We start from the raw sequence: 22,871 nt of genomic DNA on the forward strand, positions 1-22,871 counted from the left end.
TCCAGGATATCTGAGAGCTTGGCAGTTCTCTAACTTAAGGGAATTCTGTGTCACTGAAAGAGCACAGTATTTCCTCAGCACCTTGTGCAAGGATGGCACTGTGCTAAAAGAATTTATCATTGCTTCAGAGATCATTGCCATGTATGGGCTACACACAGATCTGTTTATTTACATGTCGTCTCCCCCATTAGACGGTAAGCTCCTGAAGGAAAGGACTTTTCGGTGTTCTCCCCATGCTCCCACTATTTTTCCTTCCAGAATTTAGTACAAGACTTTGTACATAATAGCACTTAATTAGTTGTTAATTGATCTTTTAAAATATCTCTTTATTGGGGGCAGCTGGGTAGCTCAGTGGATTGAGAGCCAGGCCTAGAGATGGGAGGTCCTAGGTTCAAATCTGGCCTCAGCCACTTCCTAACTGTGTGACCCTGGGCAAGTCACTTGACCCCCATTGCCTAGCCCTTACCACTCTTCTGCCTTGGAGCCAATACACAGTATTGACTCCAAGACAGAAGGTAAGGGTTTAAAAATATATATATATATCTCTTTATTAATCCTATGATTTGTGGGCAGTGATATCTTAGGCAACATAAATATAAAACACTTATTTTCTTGTCTCCTAAAATAATCTAAACATTCAGAGTTCATCTATGACAAAGGAATCACTTACTTTATTTCGATCTTGTACAACCAGTATTTTTCCAGTGTCTTCATCAAATACAGCACCTGTTGGGGGGCAAAGCACAATTAAGGAAAAGGAAATTTAAATTCATTCAGCTCTCTGCCCTCCCAAACTCCTCATCACTCTTTTGAGATCTAGCTCAAATCCCACCTTCTCTAATCGGTATCATGTGATCACTCCAATATTTCTTTCTTCTTTCCTCCCTCTCTTCCTTTTGCTTTCCTACCTCCCTTCTTCCTGTTCTCCCTCTCCTCCTTTTTTCCTTCCTTCTCTCTCCCTCTCTCTCTCCTTCCTTTTTTCTCTACCTCCTTCTCTTCTTTTTTTACTCCTTCCTTTCTTCCCTCTCTGCTTCCATCACTCCTTCCTTTCTTCCATCTCTTCTTCCTTCCCTCTCTTTCTTCTTCTTTTCTTCCTCCTCTTCTCCTCTCTCTACTTCCCTTCCTTCTTCCTTCCTCCCTCCTTCCCTTTCTCTCTCCTTTTCTTTTTTCCTTGCATTGGTCTCTCTCTGTCTGGTCTGTCTTTCCCCAGCCCCATTCTCAGAGCTCCTCCAGTATCATGTTTGTATGCCTCTTCCAGTTCCTCACATGCTTCCTTCTATCTTGGTAACCTGTGAGCATATTTTCCCTACAGTAGACTGAGAGCTTCCAAAGAGCAGAGACAACATCTTATCCATCATTATATGCTCCCAAAGTATCCTTGGTGGTTAGTCTGGACCAGGTTATCTAAAACCAATCCAATAAACCAAGTTTAGCATTAGAACACACTGAAAAATACCCATTGTAATAGGAATGACATCTTTCCCACACAGGCCAGACAAGTTTTTTCATAAAAGGGATTGAAGGCATCCTGGAGTGTATTGGTCTAGATCAGTGATGGCAAACCTATGGCACCGGTGCCAAAGAAGGCATGCAAAGCATTCTCTGTGGGCACATGGCCTTCCCCTCCCCCCCCCATTTGTTACTAGAAAGGCAGAGAGACTTGGGCAGAACTGCTCCCCTCCCCTTTTCTACTGTGCCTGATGACATTTTTTATATCCCCCACCCCTCTGCTTAGTAGCCAATGGGAGCACACAGGGGATAGTGGGTAACTCACAGGTGGCAGAGCTGGAGGGAGCAGAGTTCTTGGGCCACTCCCTTTCCCCTCTCTAGACTTGCTGACAACATTCTTCATATCACCTGACTCTCTGTCCAGCAGCCTAATGGGAAAGCTTTTTCCTTCCCCTGTGAGGGTAATAGGGTAATGAGGGGCAGGACACACCTGGCATTTGATGGGGGGAGGGGTACAGCACACAGTCTGGGGGGGAGAGCACAGCATTTGGTCTGGGGGGTGTGGTGGTGGTGGGGCCCAGCACTCCCTCTCTAAAAGGTTTGCCATCACTGGCCTAGGGGGTTAATGTATTTTCATGGTTCTGCCCTAGGCCTGGAATTCTCTCTTCCTCTCCATCTCCCAGATTCCTCAAGTCCCAGCTAAAACCCCACCTTCTATAACAAGTCTTTCCTGATCCCTCTTAACATGGGTGCCCTGTTCCTCTGAATTATGCCCAAATCATCCTCTCTATATCTTGTTACATAGTTGTTTACCTATGATCTCCCTCTTAGACTGAGCTCCTTGAGGGCAGGGACTGTCTTTTGCTATTCTCTGTATTCCCAGTGCTTAGAACAATGCCTGGTACATAGTAGGTGCTTAATAAAATACTTGTTAACTGTCTGATGACTCATTTTATTCTGGAATTGGCCTGAGTCAGGCCTGGCCCACAACATTCATGGACCATAAAATTCAATAAAAACAAATGTATTCACAATAAGATTAAAACACAATTTACTAAAAACAGACGCTATTCTTTGTGCTTGCCAGAATGAAAACGTTGAATCAGAAAGACTTTTTTTGGCATGGCGATGAGAATTCTACCCTACTTCAGGAACATGTATTTCCCACCAACTTGGCTTTTTTTGGCCTCTAATCCTCTGGGCTGATGAAATCCTGAGGGCCACCTCTGTGGATAGAGTGCTGAACTTGGGGCCGTAATGATCTGGTTTCAAATCTTGCCTCTTTAGGAGCTACGTGACCCCAAGCAAATCACTTAACCTTACAACCTCAATTTTTTCATCTGTAACATGGGGCCAATAATAGTATCTAGCTTACAGGGTACTGTGATAAATAAATTAGATAAAGTCTGTAAAGCACTTTGCAGACTTTTATTATGTATGATACTTTATTATGGGTATGTAATTCTGTATTATGTAAAAGCTAGTTGTTATTATTATTATTATTATTAGTTGCTAGAACTCTTATAACCCAGCCTGTATAAAACAGATTCTGCTCCCCACAGCAGGTGGCAAGGCCCCCCCAAATCAATCCTGAGTACCTGCTCCCATTGTCATCACCCTGAGGCTCTTACTAAACAACTCTGGGAATCTAATGAAGGGTCCGTACCATGTTTTTAGAATTCTTCCCTGAGTAGCTGCCCCTTTTTGGGAGGGCCTGCAGGAAGACTCTCACCTCCAACCAGGGATTCGAGTTGCCACAAAGTTGGCAGAGGATGCCAGTGAAAGCAGATTCACCATGATTATGAAAGGAAAACGTCAATTTCCCCATGGGTGTGGAAAGAAAAGATGGTGGACAATTCCATTGCTCCATCTCCGGAGTCATTCTGATGAGGAGTTACTGTCCAAACTCTCCCAAGGAGAGGGTTCCTGCCAGGTAAGGGGAATGTGAGTCAGCTCTTCAGGGTGTATAGGATTGTCAGCAGAAGGAAAAATCTTGAGGCTGCTGGGTGTTCTGTGCAGGGACAGAATAAGCAAAGGCTGTCAAGGATCAAGCCCGACTCTGGTTCAATACAGCCCATCTGAACAAGTCTCCCTGGAAGCTGGTTCTGAGAAATTGCTAGCCTTGAAGGCTCTCCCCTTCCTAAAGCAGCATCAATTCCTCACACACAGATTCTGGAAGGTAGGACACCTAATCCCAATAACGGCCATGGAGGGAGACCTTCTTGCCTCCAGAACCAACCCTTTCCCTTTTTGTGAGCTTTCACTCTACTAGGAGAAGCCTCGAATTTTATCTGACCTCGTATTGCTCCTAGGGGCACCTGGCATAATGCACGTGGCAAGCACTTAGTACTTAATATGTTTGGTGAATCGAGCTGGTGGTGTAGTCTAGTAGGAAGAACACTGGATATGGAGGACCACAGATATGGACCACTGGATATACTGTTGGACTGGTTTGAAGCATTGATTAGTTTTGTTGAAGTCTCTTCTCTCAATCCTCCTGTGTAATCTTTAGTAGAAGAGGTTATTCTCTGGTAGGGAAAGTAAAGTTATATATTCAGAATTAAAAGTATCGTTAAAAGATTAATATAAAGGTATTTCTAGCTGTGTGATCCTGGGCAAGTCACTTAACTCCCATTGCCTAGCCTTAACTGCACTTCTGCCTTAGAGCTAATACACAGTGCTGATTCTAAGATGGAAGGTTAAAAGAAAATAACATAAAAAGTTGTTTCCCTCCCAAAAGCCCTGTTAGATAGCTAGCTAGTTCAAGTATTATGCCTATTTCACAGGTAAGCAAACTGAGGCTCAGAAAAGTTAAATGGTTTGTCCAAGGTAATATAGCTTATAAGTGTTGGAGCCAGCATCTGAACACAGTTCTTTCCTGATCGCAAAGCCAGTGCTGTACTATGTAAAACAGCTTTCCCTTTAAGAAAAAAAACCACTCTCCACACCATTAAAACTAGATCTAAACAACTGAAAAAACATTGATTGCTCGTGGGTAGGACGAGTTAGCATAATAAAAATGACAATCCTACCCAAATTAATTTACTTATTTACTGCCATACTCATTGATCTACCAAAAAACTTTTTTTTTTACTGAATTAAAAAAAAACATAACAAAGTTCATTTGGAAGAACAAAGCATCAACGATATCCAGGGAAATCATGAAAAAAAAATACAAAGGAAGGGGGCCTCGCAGTCCCAGATCTCAAACTATATTACAAAGCAGTGGTCATCAAAACAACTTGGTACTGGCTAAGAGACAGAAAGGAGGATCAGTGGAATAAACTTGGGGTTAGTGACCTCAGCAAGATAGTCTATGACAAACCCAAAGATCCCAGCTTTTGGGACAAAAATCCACTATTTGATAGAAACTCCTGGGAAAATTGAAAGACAGTGTGGGAGAGATTAGGTTTGGATCAACACCTCACACTCTACACCAAGATAAACTCAGAATGGGTGAATGACTTGAATATAAAGAAGGAAACTATAAGTAAATTAGGTGAACACAGAATAGTATACTTGTCAGATCTTTGGGAAAGGAAAGATTTTAAAACCAAGCAAGAGCTAGAAAAAAAAATCACAAAATGTAAAATCAATAATTTTGGCTATATCAAGTTAAAAAGTTTTTGTACAAACAAAACCAATGCAGCCAAAATTAGAAGGGAAGCAACAAATTGGGAAACAATCTTCATAATAAAAACCTCTGACAAAGGTCTAATTACTCAAATTTACAAATAGCTAAATCAATTGTACAGAAAATCAAGCCATTCTCCAATTGATAAATGGGCAAGGGACATGAATAGGAAATTTTCAGTTAAAGAAATGAAAACTATTAATAAGCACATGAAAAAGTGTTCTAAATCTCTTATAATCAGAGAAATACAAATCAAAACAACTCTGAGGTATCACCTCACACCTAGCAGATTGGCTAACATGACAGTGAAGGGAAGTAATGAATGCTGGAGGGAATGTGGCAAAGTTGGGACACTAATGCATTTCTGGTGAAGTTGTGATTTGATCCAACCATTCTGGAGGGCAATTTGGAACTATGCCCAAAGGGTGATAAAAGACTGTCTGCCCTTTGATCCAGACATAGCATTGCTGGGTTTGTACCCCAAAGAGATAATAAGGAAAAAGACTTGTACAAGAATATTCATAGCTGTGCTCTTTGTGGTGGCAAAAAATTGGAAAATGAGGGGATGCCCATCAATTGGGGAATGGCTGAACACATTGTGGTATATGTTGGTGATGGGATACTATTGTGCTAAAAGGAATAATAAAGTGGAGGAATTCCATGGAGACTGGAACGACCTCCAGGAAATGATGCAGAGTGAGAGGAGCAGAACCAGGAGAACATTGTACACAGAGGCTGACACACTGTGGTACAATCCAATGTAATGGACTTCTCCATTAGTGGCAATGCAGTGATCACGAACAACTTGGAGGGATCTATGAGAAAGATCACTATCCACATCCAGAGGAAGAACTGTGGGAGTAGAAACACAGAAGAAAACCAACTGCTTGATGACATGGGTCAAGGGGGATATGATTGGGGATATAGGCTCTAAATGAACATCCTAGTGTAAACAGCAAGAACATGGAAATGGGTTCGGATCAAGGACACATGTAATACCCAGTGAAATTGTGTTTCGGCTACAGGAAGGATGGGGGGAGGGGAGGGAGGGAAATAATGTGATTATTGTAACCAAGGAATAATGTTCTAAATTGACTAAAATAAAGAAATAAATATATAAAATTAAAATAAACAAAATGAAAGAGTTGGACCTCAAAAAAAAAAGGAAAAGAAAAAACAACCACCTGGTTTTGTACTACAAAGGTAATTTTTTAAGGTTTCATAACACATTTATTACTGCAATTACAAAACCACTGAGAGAGGAATAATTGTGTGCTGTTTATTAGAAAACACGCTCTATATCCTCTTCATGTCTTTTCCTGGAGGAAATGATGCCAGCAGTGAACTCGGCTGGAGACATCCCCCGACGTGCGCAAGACTCTGCCATAGAGGATCCAGTTTGGAGGACACCATTGCAGGTACCAAGATGCGAGCTCCCCCTGGTGGTTCTGACCTCGCTGCTAAAGACCCAATCCCAGATGCATGTGGCAGGGGATTGCAGCTGAGCTGCTCAGAGGCTTTCAGGAGATCCGCCGTCCCTTCTTGTAGCCAAAGCCCCTTTTAAAATTCTTTGTAGCACTGGACATTATTGAGAAACTCCTTTTGTCCGGTTGTCTCTAGGCATGTCTAACTCTTTGTGATCCCATTCAGGGTTTTCTTGGCAAAGATATTGGATTCCCTAGCTCATTTTACAGGTGAGGAAACCGAGGCCGAGAAGGGAAGGGAGTTCTCAAGGTCATGCAGGTATAACTTGCAAGTGAGATCTGAACCAAATGCTCTGACTCCAGTGTCACTCTACCAGGCGAACTTCCTAGAGATCGCTCAGCTCTGGGCACCACATTTTGGGAAAGATGTTGGTAAGCTGAGAACATCACTGGGCAGTAACCAGGATGTTGAAGGGCCTCAAGTTCCCATCATGTGATTGAATGAAGAAATTGGGGAAGTTTAGCCAGGAGAAAACAAAGCTTGGCTTGGGGGCAAGGACGAGGGATGAGGGGAGAAGAATAAAGGTCTTGAGTGCAAGAAGTAAAGGAATAAATCCCTGGAACTCCTTTGTCCTGGACATGTCACCTGGGATTCCAGATGATCCCACCATGTTTAGGGATTGGGGATTTGCTCTCAGCTCCATTGAGTTTTAGTAGGGGCTTTTTGGATGAACAGAAGGAGGAATGAGTTTTAGCAGGGGCTTTTTGGATGAACAGAAGGAGGAATGGAGGGACGGGAATGGGGAGGGACAGAGACAGCGAGAGAAGCAGAGAAGGAGAGTTTTATTTTCAGTTGTTCAGCTGTTTTTTAGTTATGTGACTCCATTTAGAGTGTTCTTGACAAAGGTACTAGAGGGGTTTGTCATCCTTCTCCAGCTCATTTTACTGATGAGGAAACTGAGGCAAACAGGGTTAAGTTACTTGTCCAGGGTCATATAACCAGTAAGTATCTGAGGACTCAGGAAGGTGAAACTTTCTGACTTCAGGCTCAGGACTCTGTCCACTGTGCTACCTAGCTGCCCTAGCTTTATTTTCACTCACTTTTCATTCAAACTTAGAAATTTCCTTCAGTGATTTAAAAACACTGTGCGCAGGAGTCTATAGGTTTCGCCAGATTGTGAAAGGGGTCCACAAGAAAAAATAGGCCAGGAATTCCCGGACTAGATAATCTCTTACGTCAGTCCGTCTCTAAATCTAAAATCCAAGGATCCCAAATGTGCCAAGAATTTTGGTGCCCTTTTAAGCTCTTAATCTCCTCAAACCTCTAAATCAAATTGATCAAGCAACCACCCAAAGCTTTCCTGAACTGGGTGGTTCATTCCCTGGGATGGGAGTCTTAGTCGCTCCCACCTAGAAAGCTCAAGAGTTTAGAATGAGGGCAAGGGTGGGCTTAACACCCTGGACCAAGAAATCAGGTCCTCGGATGCTCCAGTCACAGAGCACAGAAGAGCTGGCTGCTGGGGAAGACTTCACTAAGGTCAGGTGCAAGAAGCCAAGGCTGTATGTGGATCAGGGTCAGATACTCTCCCGGGCACCAGAGAACAAGTATTTGATGCCCGCGGCTCTGAGCCGGATGGCATCTAGGCCGGTTTCATATATCACCCACCAGGGAACTGAGAGTGGAGGATTCTCGGGGGTCCATCAAGCTCGTTAGATTGAGGTGGCCTCTGTCTATCAGTGAGATTGTCCTGAGTACCCACTGCATATATGAGGGGCTGTGTTGGGCACAATGGGGGTAGCAAAGGCACACAAAGGGCTCATGAACAAACCCGTGTCCACAGAGAGAAATAATTAACAACATAATGCAAAACTTAGCAAGAGTCAAATAAATGGTATGAGGTTCAGGACCAGGGGTGTGCTGATAAATGTTTAATCATCAGCTTTCTGGGGGGAGAAAGTACACATAAGGGGGCAGCTGGGTGGCTCAGTGGATTGAGAGCCTAGAGATGGGAGGTTCTGGGTTCAAATGTGGCCTCAGACACTTCCTGGCTGGGTGACCCTGGGCAAGTCACTTGACCCCCATGGCCTAGCCCTTACCACTCTTCTGCCTTGGAACCAATACACAGTAGTGATTCTAAGGTGGAAAGTGAGGGTTTAAAAAAAGAAAAAGAAAAAAAAAGAAAGTACACATTATACCTTCTAAAGTCTAATTTGTGTCACTAACATTTTCTTTCATTATTTTTCTATGTTCAAACAATTAAGCAAACAAGGTCAGGACTTGTCCTGTTTGCTGATTTCTGGTGTTCAGATGCTTCTGATGAAAAGGAGCCCCCAGGCCCCACGAGCCCGTTTTAGCGGCTTCAGGAACCCCCTGGGGTGGCCTGGGGCCCACAGAATGACAGGGCTGGAGGTAGGGTAAACGAGATGGGCTGGAGAGTTCATTCGGCACAGAGGGTCCATGGGGAGCTCAGGGAATCTGTCTATTTGGATCAGGAAAAAGGAAGTCTTTATTTTAATACAATGGAATTGTTTTCTTTTGTAATCCTCTATCTATAAGCATCTGAAAATGGGATTCTGAGGGGGTCTGAAGACTTCACCACACTGCTAAAGGGGTCCACAGCACCCAACAGATAAAGCAGCCCCGGTCAATGTTCCTGGTATTACAGAGGAGGAGACTGAGGCGAGCAGCGAGAATGGTCTCAAGCGAACGCACAGGGCAGAAGGTCTGGGATTTGGACGAGGCCAGTGTTAGAGTGGAGCGTGGGCTGCAGCTCATGTAGCCTTGGGCTATTGGTGCAGAAAAATTGCTGACCTGCACTGGTGGATGGTGTTTCCTCCCACGGGAGCTCCCGTCAGTGAAATTCTCTTCCTCTACCCGACAGCTTGCCAAGCAGACGAAAGAAACACAGCGATGAGCCCCAGTCACACAGGGCTTGAATCTGACTTCAGGGTCCTCAACATGCCACTCTGTCATGAGGTCACGGAGATGCTCAGACGCCATGCTGAGGAACTCTGGCTTTCTTTCGTGGGTGATGGGGCGTCGTTAGAGGGTTGGAGCAGCAGAGTAATAGGGTCAAAGGAAAGCAGAGGGAGGGATCCTGTGTCCGACAGTAGTGGATAAGGCAGGAAGAAGGGAAGAAGGGCCACAGGCTAGAGGAGTCAGGGCAATACGCCAGGCAACGGGGACCAAGGGCTGAAATTACGACGGCATCCCATGGAAAAGAATGGTGGATTTGAGCGTGAAGAGAAAACGGAGAAGGCGAGAAAGGGAATAACTGAGTAAGTTCAGGAAGCGCGGGAAAGGAACCCGTCCTGAATGACTTCGACGGTTTAAGTGAGTCTGGGAGAATGGTGGGAATGCTGACACAAATGATAGCTCTGGGAGGGCTGAATCAAGCCCACTCAGTGAGGGTGTCTCAGATTGTAATCGGCCCTGCTCCAGTCATTACTGACCTGGGTCCACTCCCACCTTGGTGGAGAGGGAGAACCCGCTGATGCCCAGGAGATAACAGTGTGCTGGGCACGGCACCCACCCCCTCACCCACCTCGCAGGGCAGCAATGAAGGGCCGGACACATTCGATTAGAGGGAATTCGTGGTTTAGGGTCGTTCCTAGGACTCTCAAAAATCGAGAGGCCCAGAGAACGACACAGCTGGCCCAAAGTGACACGGGGAGTTGCCTTCGGAGCTGGGATTCAAACCCAATCCTCTGATTAAAGAAACATTCTTCTCTTCTACTGGATCATCCACTTGGTGCTCTGAATGATGCACTGAAAAGAGTGGTTCCCAGCAGGGCAGGTAGAGGCTTGGGCACAGAAGGAATGTCCTCTTCTCTTAGCCATCCTTTACAACTTATTAAAAAAGGAGAATTTCTACTCAGTGGGTGGGGAGGGCTGGCAGGGGAATTCGTGATGGCATTTTTAAAAAGCAGCAATAAAATATTTTTGAAAACAGGGAAAGGAGGAAAAAAAGAAAAACAAATAGAATTCGGCGACTACTTTGACAAACAGCACATATGTAGCTTCGCTCCCAGGCTACTTCCCAAACTCTATACTTCTAAGTTTGCAGCTTGGGTTCCCAGAGTGGTGACTACTCTCGTATGTTACAAAAGATGGGGCTTTATACTCTGAAATCTACGGCTCATGAGCCCCTACTGGTGAGTTTCCCTTTAACAGGCAACCAGCAGACACAATTCTGTCACAACAAAAACATTTACTAAGAGGGCATAATTAGAACAGAAGCTACAAAACATCCTTCCCTCCCTCCCTCCCAAACTTGGGGCAAACTGGCCCGCAGAAACATGCAGCATCAGAAGGAAGAGGGGGCTACAATTTAGATTACAACCAGGACCTGATCAATGTGAAGAATGAAATCTGGGAAGCATGCATATTTGAATCTGCCCTCTTTGAAGTTATGATTAGGTAAAATGTGGTCATTCCTTCCAGCTGAATGGAAATCTACAGGGGAGTTCAAATAGTGCCAGGACTTCAAAGGATTCATCATTCACAGTACTTGGGACCTAGCTGTGCATTGATCTGCACCTGACAAAGCCAATGCATGCTCAGCTATGGCATCCTGAGGTCTTTTTTGCTCTCAGCAGCCTTGATAAAGCCTCTCTGCTGGAAGGCTCAATCAGTTGGTTCCTGGGCCTTGTCCTCTTTACAGATCAGCTACCAACTTGGAGGGCTGGTCTTCCTTGGAATTAGTGCTGGCTTCTCTTCTCTGCTTCCAGGGTCACACTCCTTGAGGCCTCTTCTTGTCTTTAACTCCTTTGTAACTGGTTAAGAATCGGAGTTCTTGGCTGGTGCGCAGGGATCATGTATTTTTTTGTAAGGGCAATCAGAGGCAATGGTCAGTCTTTGATCCCACTAAAAGACAAGTTCCTTCCTAATTTCATCAGGGAGAATGTCTTATTTTGTAAAAGGGTAATAGGACCTAGACATGTTTTTGTACTTCATTATTAACATCTGTTCAGCCACTTCAGTTGTGCTGCCTCTTTATGACCCCATTTGGGGCTTTCTTGGAATAGATACGGGAGTGGTTTGCCATTTCCTTCTCCAGCTCATTTTACAGATGAGGAAGTGGAGGCAAACAGGATTAAATGGCTTGCCCAAGATCATACAGGTAGTGTCTGAGCCACATTTGAACTCAGGTCTTGTTGACTCTGGGCCCAGTGCTTTGTCCACAGTGCCACCTGGTAGCCCCATTTCATTAACACATGACTACTTAGCTTCTTCTGCCCCCCAAATTCCCAGTTGTACGATTAGGCAGAGACATTATATTACAAAGCTCTCCTAGGTGACCACTCATCTTGGAGCTGGCATTGGCCTGCCACGATCCAAGAGGGGAAAAGGAAAAAGAAAACCAGATGTTCCTTTTTGGAGGGAAAGTCTGATCTCAGTAGGGTTTCTATCAGTAATAGGGACTTTGCACCTTCAGGGGAGAAAGTGGAAAGAATGCCAGGTTTAGTTTAAGAGGGCCTGTATTCAAATCCTGGCTCTGGCATTTATCCCACCTGTTTGATCTTGGGAAAATCATTAACTTCTGCCAGTTTACTCATTTGTAAAATTAAAAGGTTGGACTAGATCATCTGGAAGGGCCTTTCCATCCCTAAGCGTATCATTCTAGAACCATGAGGTTCGCAGCAAAAGTTCCTCTGGGTCCCTGAAACACGGGGATCTCCCCCAACACAGGGAGCCTCCCAACAGGAGGGCCCAAACCAGGCTGTAACAGGATAAGTCAGCTATCTGAGAAAAGAGAATCAGACAAATTCCAAAAGGCCCCAAAGAAGTTGTGAAGCTCCCCTAAGAAAGCTTCCTACTTATCATTTCCAAGTGCCACTGGATAAGAGGGATGAATGTGGTTCAACCAATAAGGGAGGTTTGTGGATGAAGAATTACCCCATTGGTGTGGGTTAGCATCTTCTCTGAAACTTACCTTCCTGGAGAGCAAGATCACTGACAAGTAAATGACTTGTCCAGGATCACAAAGCCAATACATGTTGGAGGTGGGATTTGAGCTCAGATCTTCTTGACCCCCAGGCCAGCTCTCTAATCACTGTCGCTCTGCCTCTTATCTCTAATTTAAAGGAAGTCTTGACTCACGGTTCATAGAATTGTCAGGAACCTAAGGCTTGGAGAGATAGGTAATATAGCCTCCCCAGGGTCACAGACATGGGGCTGAGATTTGAACCCACACGTCCTGGTTATAAATTAGTACTTTATACATCTTTGAAGCTAATAAATGAATCTCAAATCTATTCAGTGACTGATTTCATTTGTAGGTTTTTGGGGCAAAAATATTCTATTTTGGGTCAGAGGACCCAGATTCAAATTCTACCGCAGTTGCCTATTCCTTGTGTCATCTTTGGCAAGTCACTTTCTTTTCTTACTCATCAGTTTCTACAACTATAAAATGATGAGACTAAATTGGACGATTCCACTCAAGGGTGTAAGAATTAAAGTTCAATACTTCAAGTGTTATTTTTATAAAGTTTATTATGTGACAAAATAAGTTAATCTACCTGCTCAACGGGGCCGCTCCACCAAAGCTACTAACAGGAAGGAAAGAGAGGGCTAGACACGGAACTCTACCCAATTTATATCCTGTCTACCTCAGCACGTAACTACAGGAAGTGAGTGGGGTTCTGGGAATTGTCGTTTTTGCTGGGGATCACAGTTTTTAGGGTAACAGATTCTGATTTCACAAGGGTTTTCAAAAAGCTGGAAGGGACCCCTCATTTTATAGATGAGGAAATGGAGGCTGGGAGAGGTTACTGATTTGTCCAGGGTCATACAACCAGTATCTGTGGCAGGATTTGAACCTAGAACTTCTTGACATAACACTAAGAGGGCTTCTGTGCCAAAAACACTCCCTGCCCACCCCACGCCTCCCTCACATTCTGCCAGTTGGTGAATCCAGGAAACAAACTCTCTTATTTTTTAATGGTATTTTTCAAACTTTTTTTCAATGCAAGTATTCTTATCCAGCTCCATCTGTGTGGGCCCAAAGGAACCGTCTGAGAGAGAATGGGGTCGGCACGGGGAGTGAGCTCTCGCTGATCTACTTCTCTTGCATCTCCTTCAGGGCCTGGCAGTGCTCCAAGCACGACTTCATAAAGATCAAGTAAAGCATCATCTGTGCTACTGCAGCCTCGGAGCCATCAGACAAGGGTTTGTAGGAAAAGGCCTGAGGGTTTTAGCGGGCCACCAGCGTCGGACCCAACCCAGCCTACAAAGCTTCTATGACGTCTGGACTCTCTCCAGGTTCAGAGTATAATCTGCCGTTTTGAGTGAGCTGAAAAGAGCTGAAGGGGAGCATGGCTGGAAGGGGCCTAGTTAGTCAGTCAATAAACGTTCATTAAACACCTCCTAAGACAGTCAAACGGCAATTGGTGCTCTGAAAGACTCACAATCGAATGGGGAAAACACGATAACAAGTGTGTACTGAGGAGCGATAGACAGCTGAAGTGAGGAGTGCTGACAAGACACTGGGGTGAAGGGGCCTGGCAGGAGCCTCCTGGGTGGGTGGGTGGGTGGGGTGCTGGGAATGGAAGGAAGCCACGGAAACCAGGAGGGGAAAAGGAGAGGGTGTGAGGTCACAGCAGACGAGAGGGCCATTGGAAATGCCCAGGCAGGAGGCCATCCCCGGGATCCCAGCCTCCACGGGACAGGGGTGGCCTGTAAGAAGACTGGGAAGGTGGTGGGAGGAGGCCAGCTCACGAAGAGCCTTGCAAGCCAAACAGGAGGCCGAGGGCTTTTCAGGCCATGGCAGGACTGGCCGAAGCAAGGAGAGCTGCTGGGTCTGGGAAAGACCTTTGATGAGGCTGGACCGAGGCCAGGGAGATGCATCCAAACATTTGAAAGAATTATAGACAAGTGTTAGATGAGTTCTGATAGGTCCCAGCATTTATTAAGCACCTTCCATAGGCAAGAAACAAATACAACCTCAGAAGAGCCGCACAACAACCCTCCTTTGTTATCCACATTTTACCGTGGAGGAAATAGGTGGGTGGAGTTTAAATGACTCCTCCAGGGTCACTGAGCTGTGTTGAGACTAGGCTCTTCCTGAATCCAGCCACTGTGCTATTGAGCTCTCTCAGGATCAGAGATTTCAAGGTGGAAGGCCTTGGAAGGCCCTTCAGGCCAATACTTTAGAGGCCAGAGCCCGGATGCTACAAAGGCCAATTGACTGGTCCAAGGTCTCAGAGACAGGATTGGAGATTTAGGCTAGCAAGGTCCTCAGAGCCATCTAGTCCACAAGCCTCATTTTACACATGCCAAAGCGGGTCCCAGAAAGCCCAGGAAACTTGCCAAGGGGCATGTGGATACTAAGGGTCCCCTTTTCTAGTCCCTTCCCTCTGTTAGTTATCTCCTAGTTAAAATGAAATACGATATGTATCTATAGAATACTCTATATATCGTGTAATATTTACATACAAGGTCACGTGTATTACACACATATGTGTGGCATGTACATGCATACACAATACATATCCATACACATATACAATAAGTAACTCATAATTGAATGGGGAGACAAGCAAACATATAAAATCATGTTATAATTCATAATATTACATATAAATAAATATAAATGTATCTCAACATTTAGAAGATTATTTTATTTTTATGAGTGTTATATATAAAGTAAATATTATGTTATCTATAAAATAAATGTTATACTATACTATGCAATATTATATATTATTGTATACATTTTATATTATATACTTGATGTTATCTATATTATCACATATATTGTTATATATGATTGTTAGATATTACATATGTGTGTGCGTATATCTATCTATCTACCTATCTATCTATCTACCCATCTACCCATCTATCTATCCATCTATCTATCTATCTATCTATCTATCTATCTATCTATCTATCTACCCATCTACCCATCTATCTATCCATCTATCTATCTATCTATCCATCTATCTATCCATCTATCTATCTATCTATCTATCTATCTATCTATCTATCTATCTACCCATCTACCCATCTATCTATCCATCTATCTATCTATCTATCTATCTATCTATCTATCTATCTATCTATCTATCTACCCATCTACCCATCTATCTACCCATCTATCTATCCATCTATCTATCTATCTATCTATCTATCTATCTATCTATCTATCTATCTATCTATCTGCTTGCTGTCTCCCCCATTAGACTGTAAGCTCCCTGAGGGCAGGGACTATCTTGCTTCTTTCAGAATCACCAGCACTTAGCACAGTAGGCACTTATAAATGTTTATTGGTTGATTAAAGTAGCAAAGTCAGGATTTGAACTCTAGTCCTCTTGTTATGGGCAGGGAAGGATACCCTTTGGGGTTCGGGAAGGATGCCTTTTGCAAGCATGCATTGACTCCAAAATTTAGCTTAAAAACAAAAAGAGATTTATTAATTTAGAAAGTAATGTTGAGCGTGGCCAGGGGGATAGCAAGGTAGAACAGCAAGATGGGGAGCAGTTCCTGGGAGGACAGCATGAAAGGAAAGGCTGTTCCCCCAAGAGGACAGCATGGATGGAGAGGCTGTCCCCCAGACGACATCAGTTCTGGGGCTTATATACTCTTTAGATGCTGGGTCCTGGTGTGGACACCCAGAATGTTAGTTCCTCAGCAATTTGGTGGGGTGGGGTGGTCATCTGACTGGGGTCTGCCTAGAGGCATTAAGATTCATCTCTTTATCCACCTTAAATCTAGAGGACAAACAGGGTAAACATCTCAGGACCCTGGGTGGGGTCACTGGGTGTTTCTAGGTTCAGAGTCACAAGGATGCAAGGGCAAAGGAGTTTCTGATACTAGTTGGCCTGGGTTTCTGGGGTACGGTGCCCATGTCACTCTGACTCCAAATCCAGCATTCTTTCTACTATCCTGTCAGGATTGGATTTGGATTCAGCCTTTCCAAGCTCAAACCCATGCCACCTCTCTAGTGGAGAGCAAATCCCTGGTAAGGCCTTTAGCACTCGGAAATTCTGTGAATTGTTCCTTGGATAGAGGTTGTTTCTTGGGCAATGGTAGCTCCCAGAAGCACAAAATCTGGCAGGCTTCACTACATTCTACATGACGCAAAGCTTGGGCACTGACCTGCAACTCCTACTTGATGGGTGGCATATCCTGGCAAGCGGCTGGGCCCTTCCCCAAGCCACAGAGTCATCAAGGATGCATCGGATTCTGCATGGTGAAAACGGAGGCCCAGAGAGGCTGCTGGACTTATAAACTGACTTTGGAAGATGGGAACATGCAGCCAGACGGCTATTCTGCCCTCTGCTCTCCACTGCTGGATCGAGGCTAAAATTGAAAAGGGTGAAACAAAAAAAAATTTTAAATTATATTTTATTTTCACATGACCTCTATTTCTCAATGTCTCCTTTCCCCTGCTTCCCATCCCAGAGAGCATGTTATTGCAAAGAATAAAGAAAAAATGAGTCAAGTATAACTAATATATTAAAAAAATTCTGATATTATATATAGTGTTCCACACCCAAAGACTCCCACTTCTGGAAAGAAAAGGAGGAGGGACTTGCTTACAGTGTTTCCTTGAGGCCAAGCCTGGTTACTTAATTTAACAGCATTCAGTTTTATGGTGGTGTTCTTTCCATTTACTAAAACTATTAAAGAAATCTTTTGTTTGAATGACCCGCATTTGCCAATATATGTCTCTACTGTCACCCTCCCAGAGGGCCATCTGTAACTACAAAGAAGAAGAAAGGGGGCTGCTTCAGAAGCTGATGGGCCAGCGAAGTTTGACATTATATACTGTATTCCTCATCTTTGCAAAGAAGTGGGGGATGCAGTGAGGATACACACATTTATCTGTAAACCTTAAAATTTCTTAGACTTATAAATGTTGGAAATTTCACCATTGGGAAATTTCATACTTGAAAAATTTCCTATTGAGAGTGGGAACTCTATTGGAATGTGAACCCCATTGGCATGGGAGGTTCCTCCTCCTCCCTTCTTGAGATTACTTTAGGACAGAAACCTTTTGCTGAACAATGGAAAGGGCTTTGACCTATGCTTAAGCATAGAACAGGAAGTTCTTTGAGTCATGATTGATTTTAGAATTGATACAATGGAGATACTTGGAATGACAGAACCAAGTCTTGGAAATTGCAATCTCCACCCTACTCAGTCCTAACAGGATTTAGGAAGGGCTGCAACCTAGATCAAAATTTAATTATTCCAATCTCTACCCTACTCAGGGTAACAGGATTTAGGAAGGGCTGTAGCAAAGGATCAAAGATTTAATTATTTGAGAATATGACCTTCAACAGACATGTGCAAAGCCTCTGGGCGGTCCTGGGTTAAGCTAGAGCCTCCATTGGCACAGGGAAAATGACGGACAGTGATTGGTAGATGTGAGAATTGAGGGAAGGGAACTTGGATGGTTTGCTTAAAGAGAGAGGGGTCTGAGGACGGAAGGGTGGTTGGAGAGTTTTGGCTCTGAGTGGTTGGAGAGGTGCTCTGAGAAGCTTGCTCTAAAGGAAGCTGGAGGTAGAGGCCCCTGAGACTGTTTCTCCATTTTGGTCACATGAGTAATAGGGATTGATCTCTTTTCTTTGCCTCAGCTATCTAAGGGCTTGGGCCTTTTGGCCCAGCCTAAACAGAAGGGGTATTTAAGCCCTATTCCCTTCTCTCCCCTTTCTCTCTCTCTCTCTAATTCCTTTCTTCCTCCTGTTTGTAATTAAACTCCATAAAAGGTTGACAGCTGACTTGAGTTTTCATTTAGGAATTACATAGCTGAATTCCTTGGCGACCTTAAATTAATATATATCAGTCTTTTAAAGTGATTTCCTTGTCACATATCCTTTGTGATTAAGTTTGGCTAGTATGATTTTACAATACTTGACTGTTTTCTTCTTATTTTCCCCTCTTTTTACAATTTTAACTGTATATCTCGTTTTCCTAATTCTGCCAAATTCACTTTTCATCCGTTCAAATAATTTCCTCCATACTTTTCTGCATTCAACAGGACAAAGATACTTGAGAACTTTCCAGGGAATGTCTCTAAATTTTGTCAAATAAACAAGGAGGGTGAAAATGCTGTCTTGCAAGGGTGGAGTGGGTGGTGGTGTTAGTCTTTCAAAATCATCTCTGTTTTCCAGTCCGTTAAGGGTTGATAACCAAAATCATTTTTAAAAGTTTTATATCATCAGCACAGCAAGGCTGCCTCAAACCCAAGACAATTTAAAGTCCTATTTATAGGAAGACTCAAGTTCAAATATGGCCCTAGACATACGGTGGCTGTGAGACCCTGCAAAGTTCCATCTCCTCCCTAAGGCCAGAAGTTGAAGCTGGTGGAAGAAATCTCTTCACCCTGGAGTTACCTGTACCAGTTGAATCACAGGCCCAGTCTTTATCCCTCTCCTTTATATATTTATGTCTGGCCTTTTTAAGTGGATGGATGCCTCCTTACTTCCTCCAGGAGCCCAGCAAGTGTACTCCCACTACCCTCCTGGAAAAGAAACTTCTCCTCCACGGAAAGAAAGGGGTCTGGCCAGATCTCTCATTTCTTCTTTGGGCTTCTTTGACTTACTGCCACCTCCTTCACCCCACACTTTTCAACCTTCTTTGGTGGCTTATCTTCCCCCCCTTAGATTATAAACTCCTTGAGGGCAAGGACTGTGCTTCTTTTTCTCACATTCCTATCTCTAGAGCTTAATATAAGGCCTGGCATAGAGCTGATGCCTAACACATAAATAAATAAATAAAGCACTGCCAACCATGCTTTCTAAGTTTCCTTTCACTCTTGATCCTTGAACCTGTGGCACACTATATTTTTTAGGTAAATTCCACATGTCTGGCCCAAGTGTGAGGAAGCATAAAACCCCTCTTTTATAGGGTCTCTAGAAAGAATTTTCTTTCAAGTCCTTTCTGGGCTCTAGGGAAAAGCCATCCCTTGGAAAGTGGGTGGTGAAAGGCCAAAAAGACCTTTCATTGAGGGAATAGATTACAATTTCGGTTTCTCCCCCATGAGATTACACTAGGGTCCGCTCCCAAGGCAAGGTCTTCACACCAGATTCTTTGGGAAGGCTTTCCCAATTAATTCTGATTTGAGATCTAGATCTCGGAGAGAGAGAAATGTGTTAGGAGGAATGACGCAGTAACTAGGTTGCTCAGTTGCTGGCTTAATTGTTACACATTGTGACCGTCTTCCTTTGAATGTCTATGTTATTGGGGCATGTTGGAAGACTTGGAGGACTCCAGCTCGCCCTCCGTTAGAAAAAACTTGGATAGATCTTACTATTAGAGTAGCAATATTATGTGGAACATATTGTTAATGTGACCATATGTTGGCAGTTTAATTTCATGTAACGTCACATGCAATACAGTACATTCTAGGCTGATATAATACGATGCTGTTTTTCAGGCATGCCCAACTCTTTGTGACCCCATCTGGGGTTTTCTTGGGTGATTTGCCATTTCCTTCTCCAGCTGATTTTAGATGAGGAAATTGGGGCAAACAGGGGGAGGTGACTTGTCTAGCATCAGACGCCATTGTCTAAAGTGTAAATGTCCGAAGCCACATTTGAGTTGAGGTCTCAGTCTTCTATCTATCCACTGGGCCACCTAGCTGCACACAGAATATGATTTTTAGCATTTTTAGCATTATTTTTTAGCATTTTTAGCATTATTAATACTAAACTATTAATACTAAAATAGTATAAACACTATTTCTATTAAAAATTTTAATATAAGTATTGAGTTTATATTATTAGTAATATTAATGTGCTATTATTTGTCCTTAATTTTCTTTAAAAAAACAACTTTACCTTCTGTCCTAGAATCAGTACTGTACAGGGGGCAGCTGGGTAGCTCAGTGGATTGAGAGTCAGGCCTAGGATGGGAAGTCCTGGGTTCAAATGTGATTTCAGACACTTCCTAGCTGTGTGACCCTGGGCAAGTCACTTAGCCCCCATTGCCTAGCCCTTACTGCTCTTCTGCCTTGGAACCAATACATAGATTGATTCCAAGATAGAAGGTAAGGGTTTGAAAAAAGAATCAGTAGTGTACATTAGTTCTAAGGCAGAAGAGCAGAAAGGGCTAGGCAGGAGGGTCTTGTGACTTACCCAGGGTCACAGGAAAGTCAGAATTCTTTAGGTCTGGCTCTCTACTGACCCACCCCGCTGCCTACCTCCCAAGTCCCTTTATTTTCAAAGCAGGCCAAGGGTACCATGAATTGGCCTTTGTGTAACTCTGTCTCAATATAATGCTTTATTTAGGCTGGAGCCTAACTCCCAAATGGTGGTATTAGTAGATGAGATACATTTGTTAAAGGAAAGACTGCCCAGCTGAGGGCTGCCTGCTTGGTGGAGATGCCAGCCCCTTCTGCTACCTGGGAAATGCAGATACAAAGGGTGGGAAGGTGGAGTGCATTTATGGCTGCATATAAAGTATTAGTAAACTGTGCCCTGCCTAGTGTGGAGGCAGAAGATCTGGGTTGGATTCCTGCTTCTGATACCATCCCTGTGACCTTGGACCCTTGGACTCTCTGGTCTTCCTTTCCCTCTTGGTACAAAAAGGCAAATGGCTGAGATGATTGCTTAGCTCTGAGCCCCCAGCTTTGGCTGGTCAGATATAGAATTTGCAATTCGAGAGGGCACAGTGGAGATAGGGAAGAAAAAAACATGGGGGAGTGGAGAGGAGAAATTGGAGCCTTGGAGTCAGGAAGTCAGGCTCCAGCATGGCCTGGACACAAATTGGCTGGGTGATCCTGGGCCAGTCACTGTTACTCTCTTAGTGTTTAGGGACCTCGTTAAGATTTTAAGTTGAAGAGAAAGAAAGTGTTGAACTGCACAGGTAGAAGAAATTCACTGGGAAATCAGGGTTCCAGTCTGGATTCCTTTGGGGACAGTAACCAATAGAAATGTTGAGACCAAGCTTTGTAGCAATACCAAAATCCTTGGCAATTCAAGGAAGGGTCCAAGACCAAGCAATCCTCTCTCCCCTGGAAGCTTCCACCTCGCAAGCACCCTTTTGCCCTTGGTTGGTTGGCTCCGAGCCCTGGTCTCCACAGCGCCCCCTGCCGGATACCATGCTCTTGACCGGCTCTCCTTTATTTTTTCGGTTCCCCTGGTAGAAAGTTGTATTCCCAGTGCTGAGTTTGGAGGAATCCCTGAATAAAGGCAATAGCTTTTGGCATACTTGAGAGCTTTTTACAAGTGGGGAAGCTGAGGCTCGGAGAAGTTTTGGCGCCTTTCCCTTGGTCCCCCCGGCTGGTGTTGGAAGCACCATTTGAACCGAGGTCCTCTGTTCCCTTCCCCCCTCCCCCCTTCCTGGGTGGTTCAGACTCATTTGGGAGCAAGCCCTCTTCGGTTCTCCCCGGCGACATGCTCGACAGGTTAAGGGAAGGCCCAGGAGGACGAGGTCCAAAGCCCGGCTAAACAACTTCCGGCCGAAATTTGGGAGCGCTTTCTGGCTGACAAATGTGCCTGTGGCACCTGTTCGATGCCCTGACTAGCGCGCTGGGGATGGAGGTTAATAAAACCCGTGGCCTAGATGGGGACACTGAGGCCGGGATTGCACGCGGAGGGATGGGCTGGGGAGGGGACCTCGCACTTGCCCTGGAGCCACGTCCAGAAGGTGGCCGGGTCCACGCTGTCCGCGGACCGGAGCTGGCCCAAGCGCACTGTGATGCCCCCGAAGCGGTCGAGCTCGCCTCGCAGGCCGCCGGGGCCGGGGCCAGGGCCACCGGTCAGCGCACGGATGGCCGCCTGGCACTGCAGCCGCGGCCCCCGGCTCCGCAGCCCTGGCAGCAGTAGCGGCAACAGGGACTGCTCCCGTACTTGCAGTCCTCGCCACATAGCGCCCGCTTTCAGCCCCGCCTCCTGCCGCGCCACGGGAGGTAGGGGACTGCCGTAGGCTTCCGAATAGCAGCGCAGCACAGCGCCGCCGCAGGCCAGCTCTCCCCCTGCTGCTCTCGGAAGCCAGGCGCTGGAGTAGGGGAGGAGGCGGCGCCCAGCGCCCTTTGGGTCTGAATTCCGGCTCTGAGTTCCCGACATTCAGGCCGACGCCAGGATTATGGGCTGCGGACCTCTGGGGCCCCAGGCAGCCTTCAGAGCCGGTCGTGCTCGCAATCTCCGCTAGGCTCCTGCCTCCGAGAATTCCGGGGGCGGGCCAGGGCGGAGCCAGCACAACCTCTGCCCAGGAAGCTCTTCTAGGCGCTTACGCGGTGCCGGCGGCCGGGGCTGCTCCCGGCATGTCCTCCAAGAAAAGCAAAGCGCGGCGGAGCCAGGGCGCCTGCAGCGGCTCCCCTGCCGCCTCCCCTGGGATCTCGCCGGCCGGCACGCCCGGCCCGGGCCCGGGCTCCGACCCTGGCCCCGACCCTGGCCCCGGATGCTTGACC

The 22,871-nt window shown here is 45.2% G+C and overlaps 1 protein-coding gene across 2 annotated transcripts in view; it reads right to left on the reverse strand.

Moving 5' to 3' along the window:
* The window catches only part of NUDT6 (nudix hydrolase 6), a 38,563-nt gene extending 15,692 nt beyond the window's left edge, over nt 1-22,871 (reverse strand). For both annotated transcript variants that reach the window (XM_056803510.1, XM_056803509.1), the window contains exons 1-3: nt 22,089-22,871; nt 16,610-16,813; nt 671-726 (exon numbers count right to left, since the gene is read on the reverse strand). In XM_056803510.1, coding sequence (XP_056659488.1) covers nt 671-726; nt 16,610-16,813; nt 22,089-22,527 — 699 coding nt within the window. In that variant the 5' untranslated portion in view covers nt 22,528-22,871. The remainder of the gene's footprint in view (nt 1-670; nt 727-16,609; nt 16,814-22,088) is intronic.

Source organism: Monodelphis domestica, chromosome 6 (genome assembly GCF_027887165.1).
Source record: "Monodelphis domestica isolate mMonDom1 chromosome 6, mMonDom1.pri, whole genome shotgun sequence".
Lineage (NCBI taxonomy): Eukaryota > Metazoa > Chordata > Mammalia > Didelphimorphia > Didelphidae > Monodelphis > Monodelphis domestica.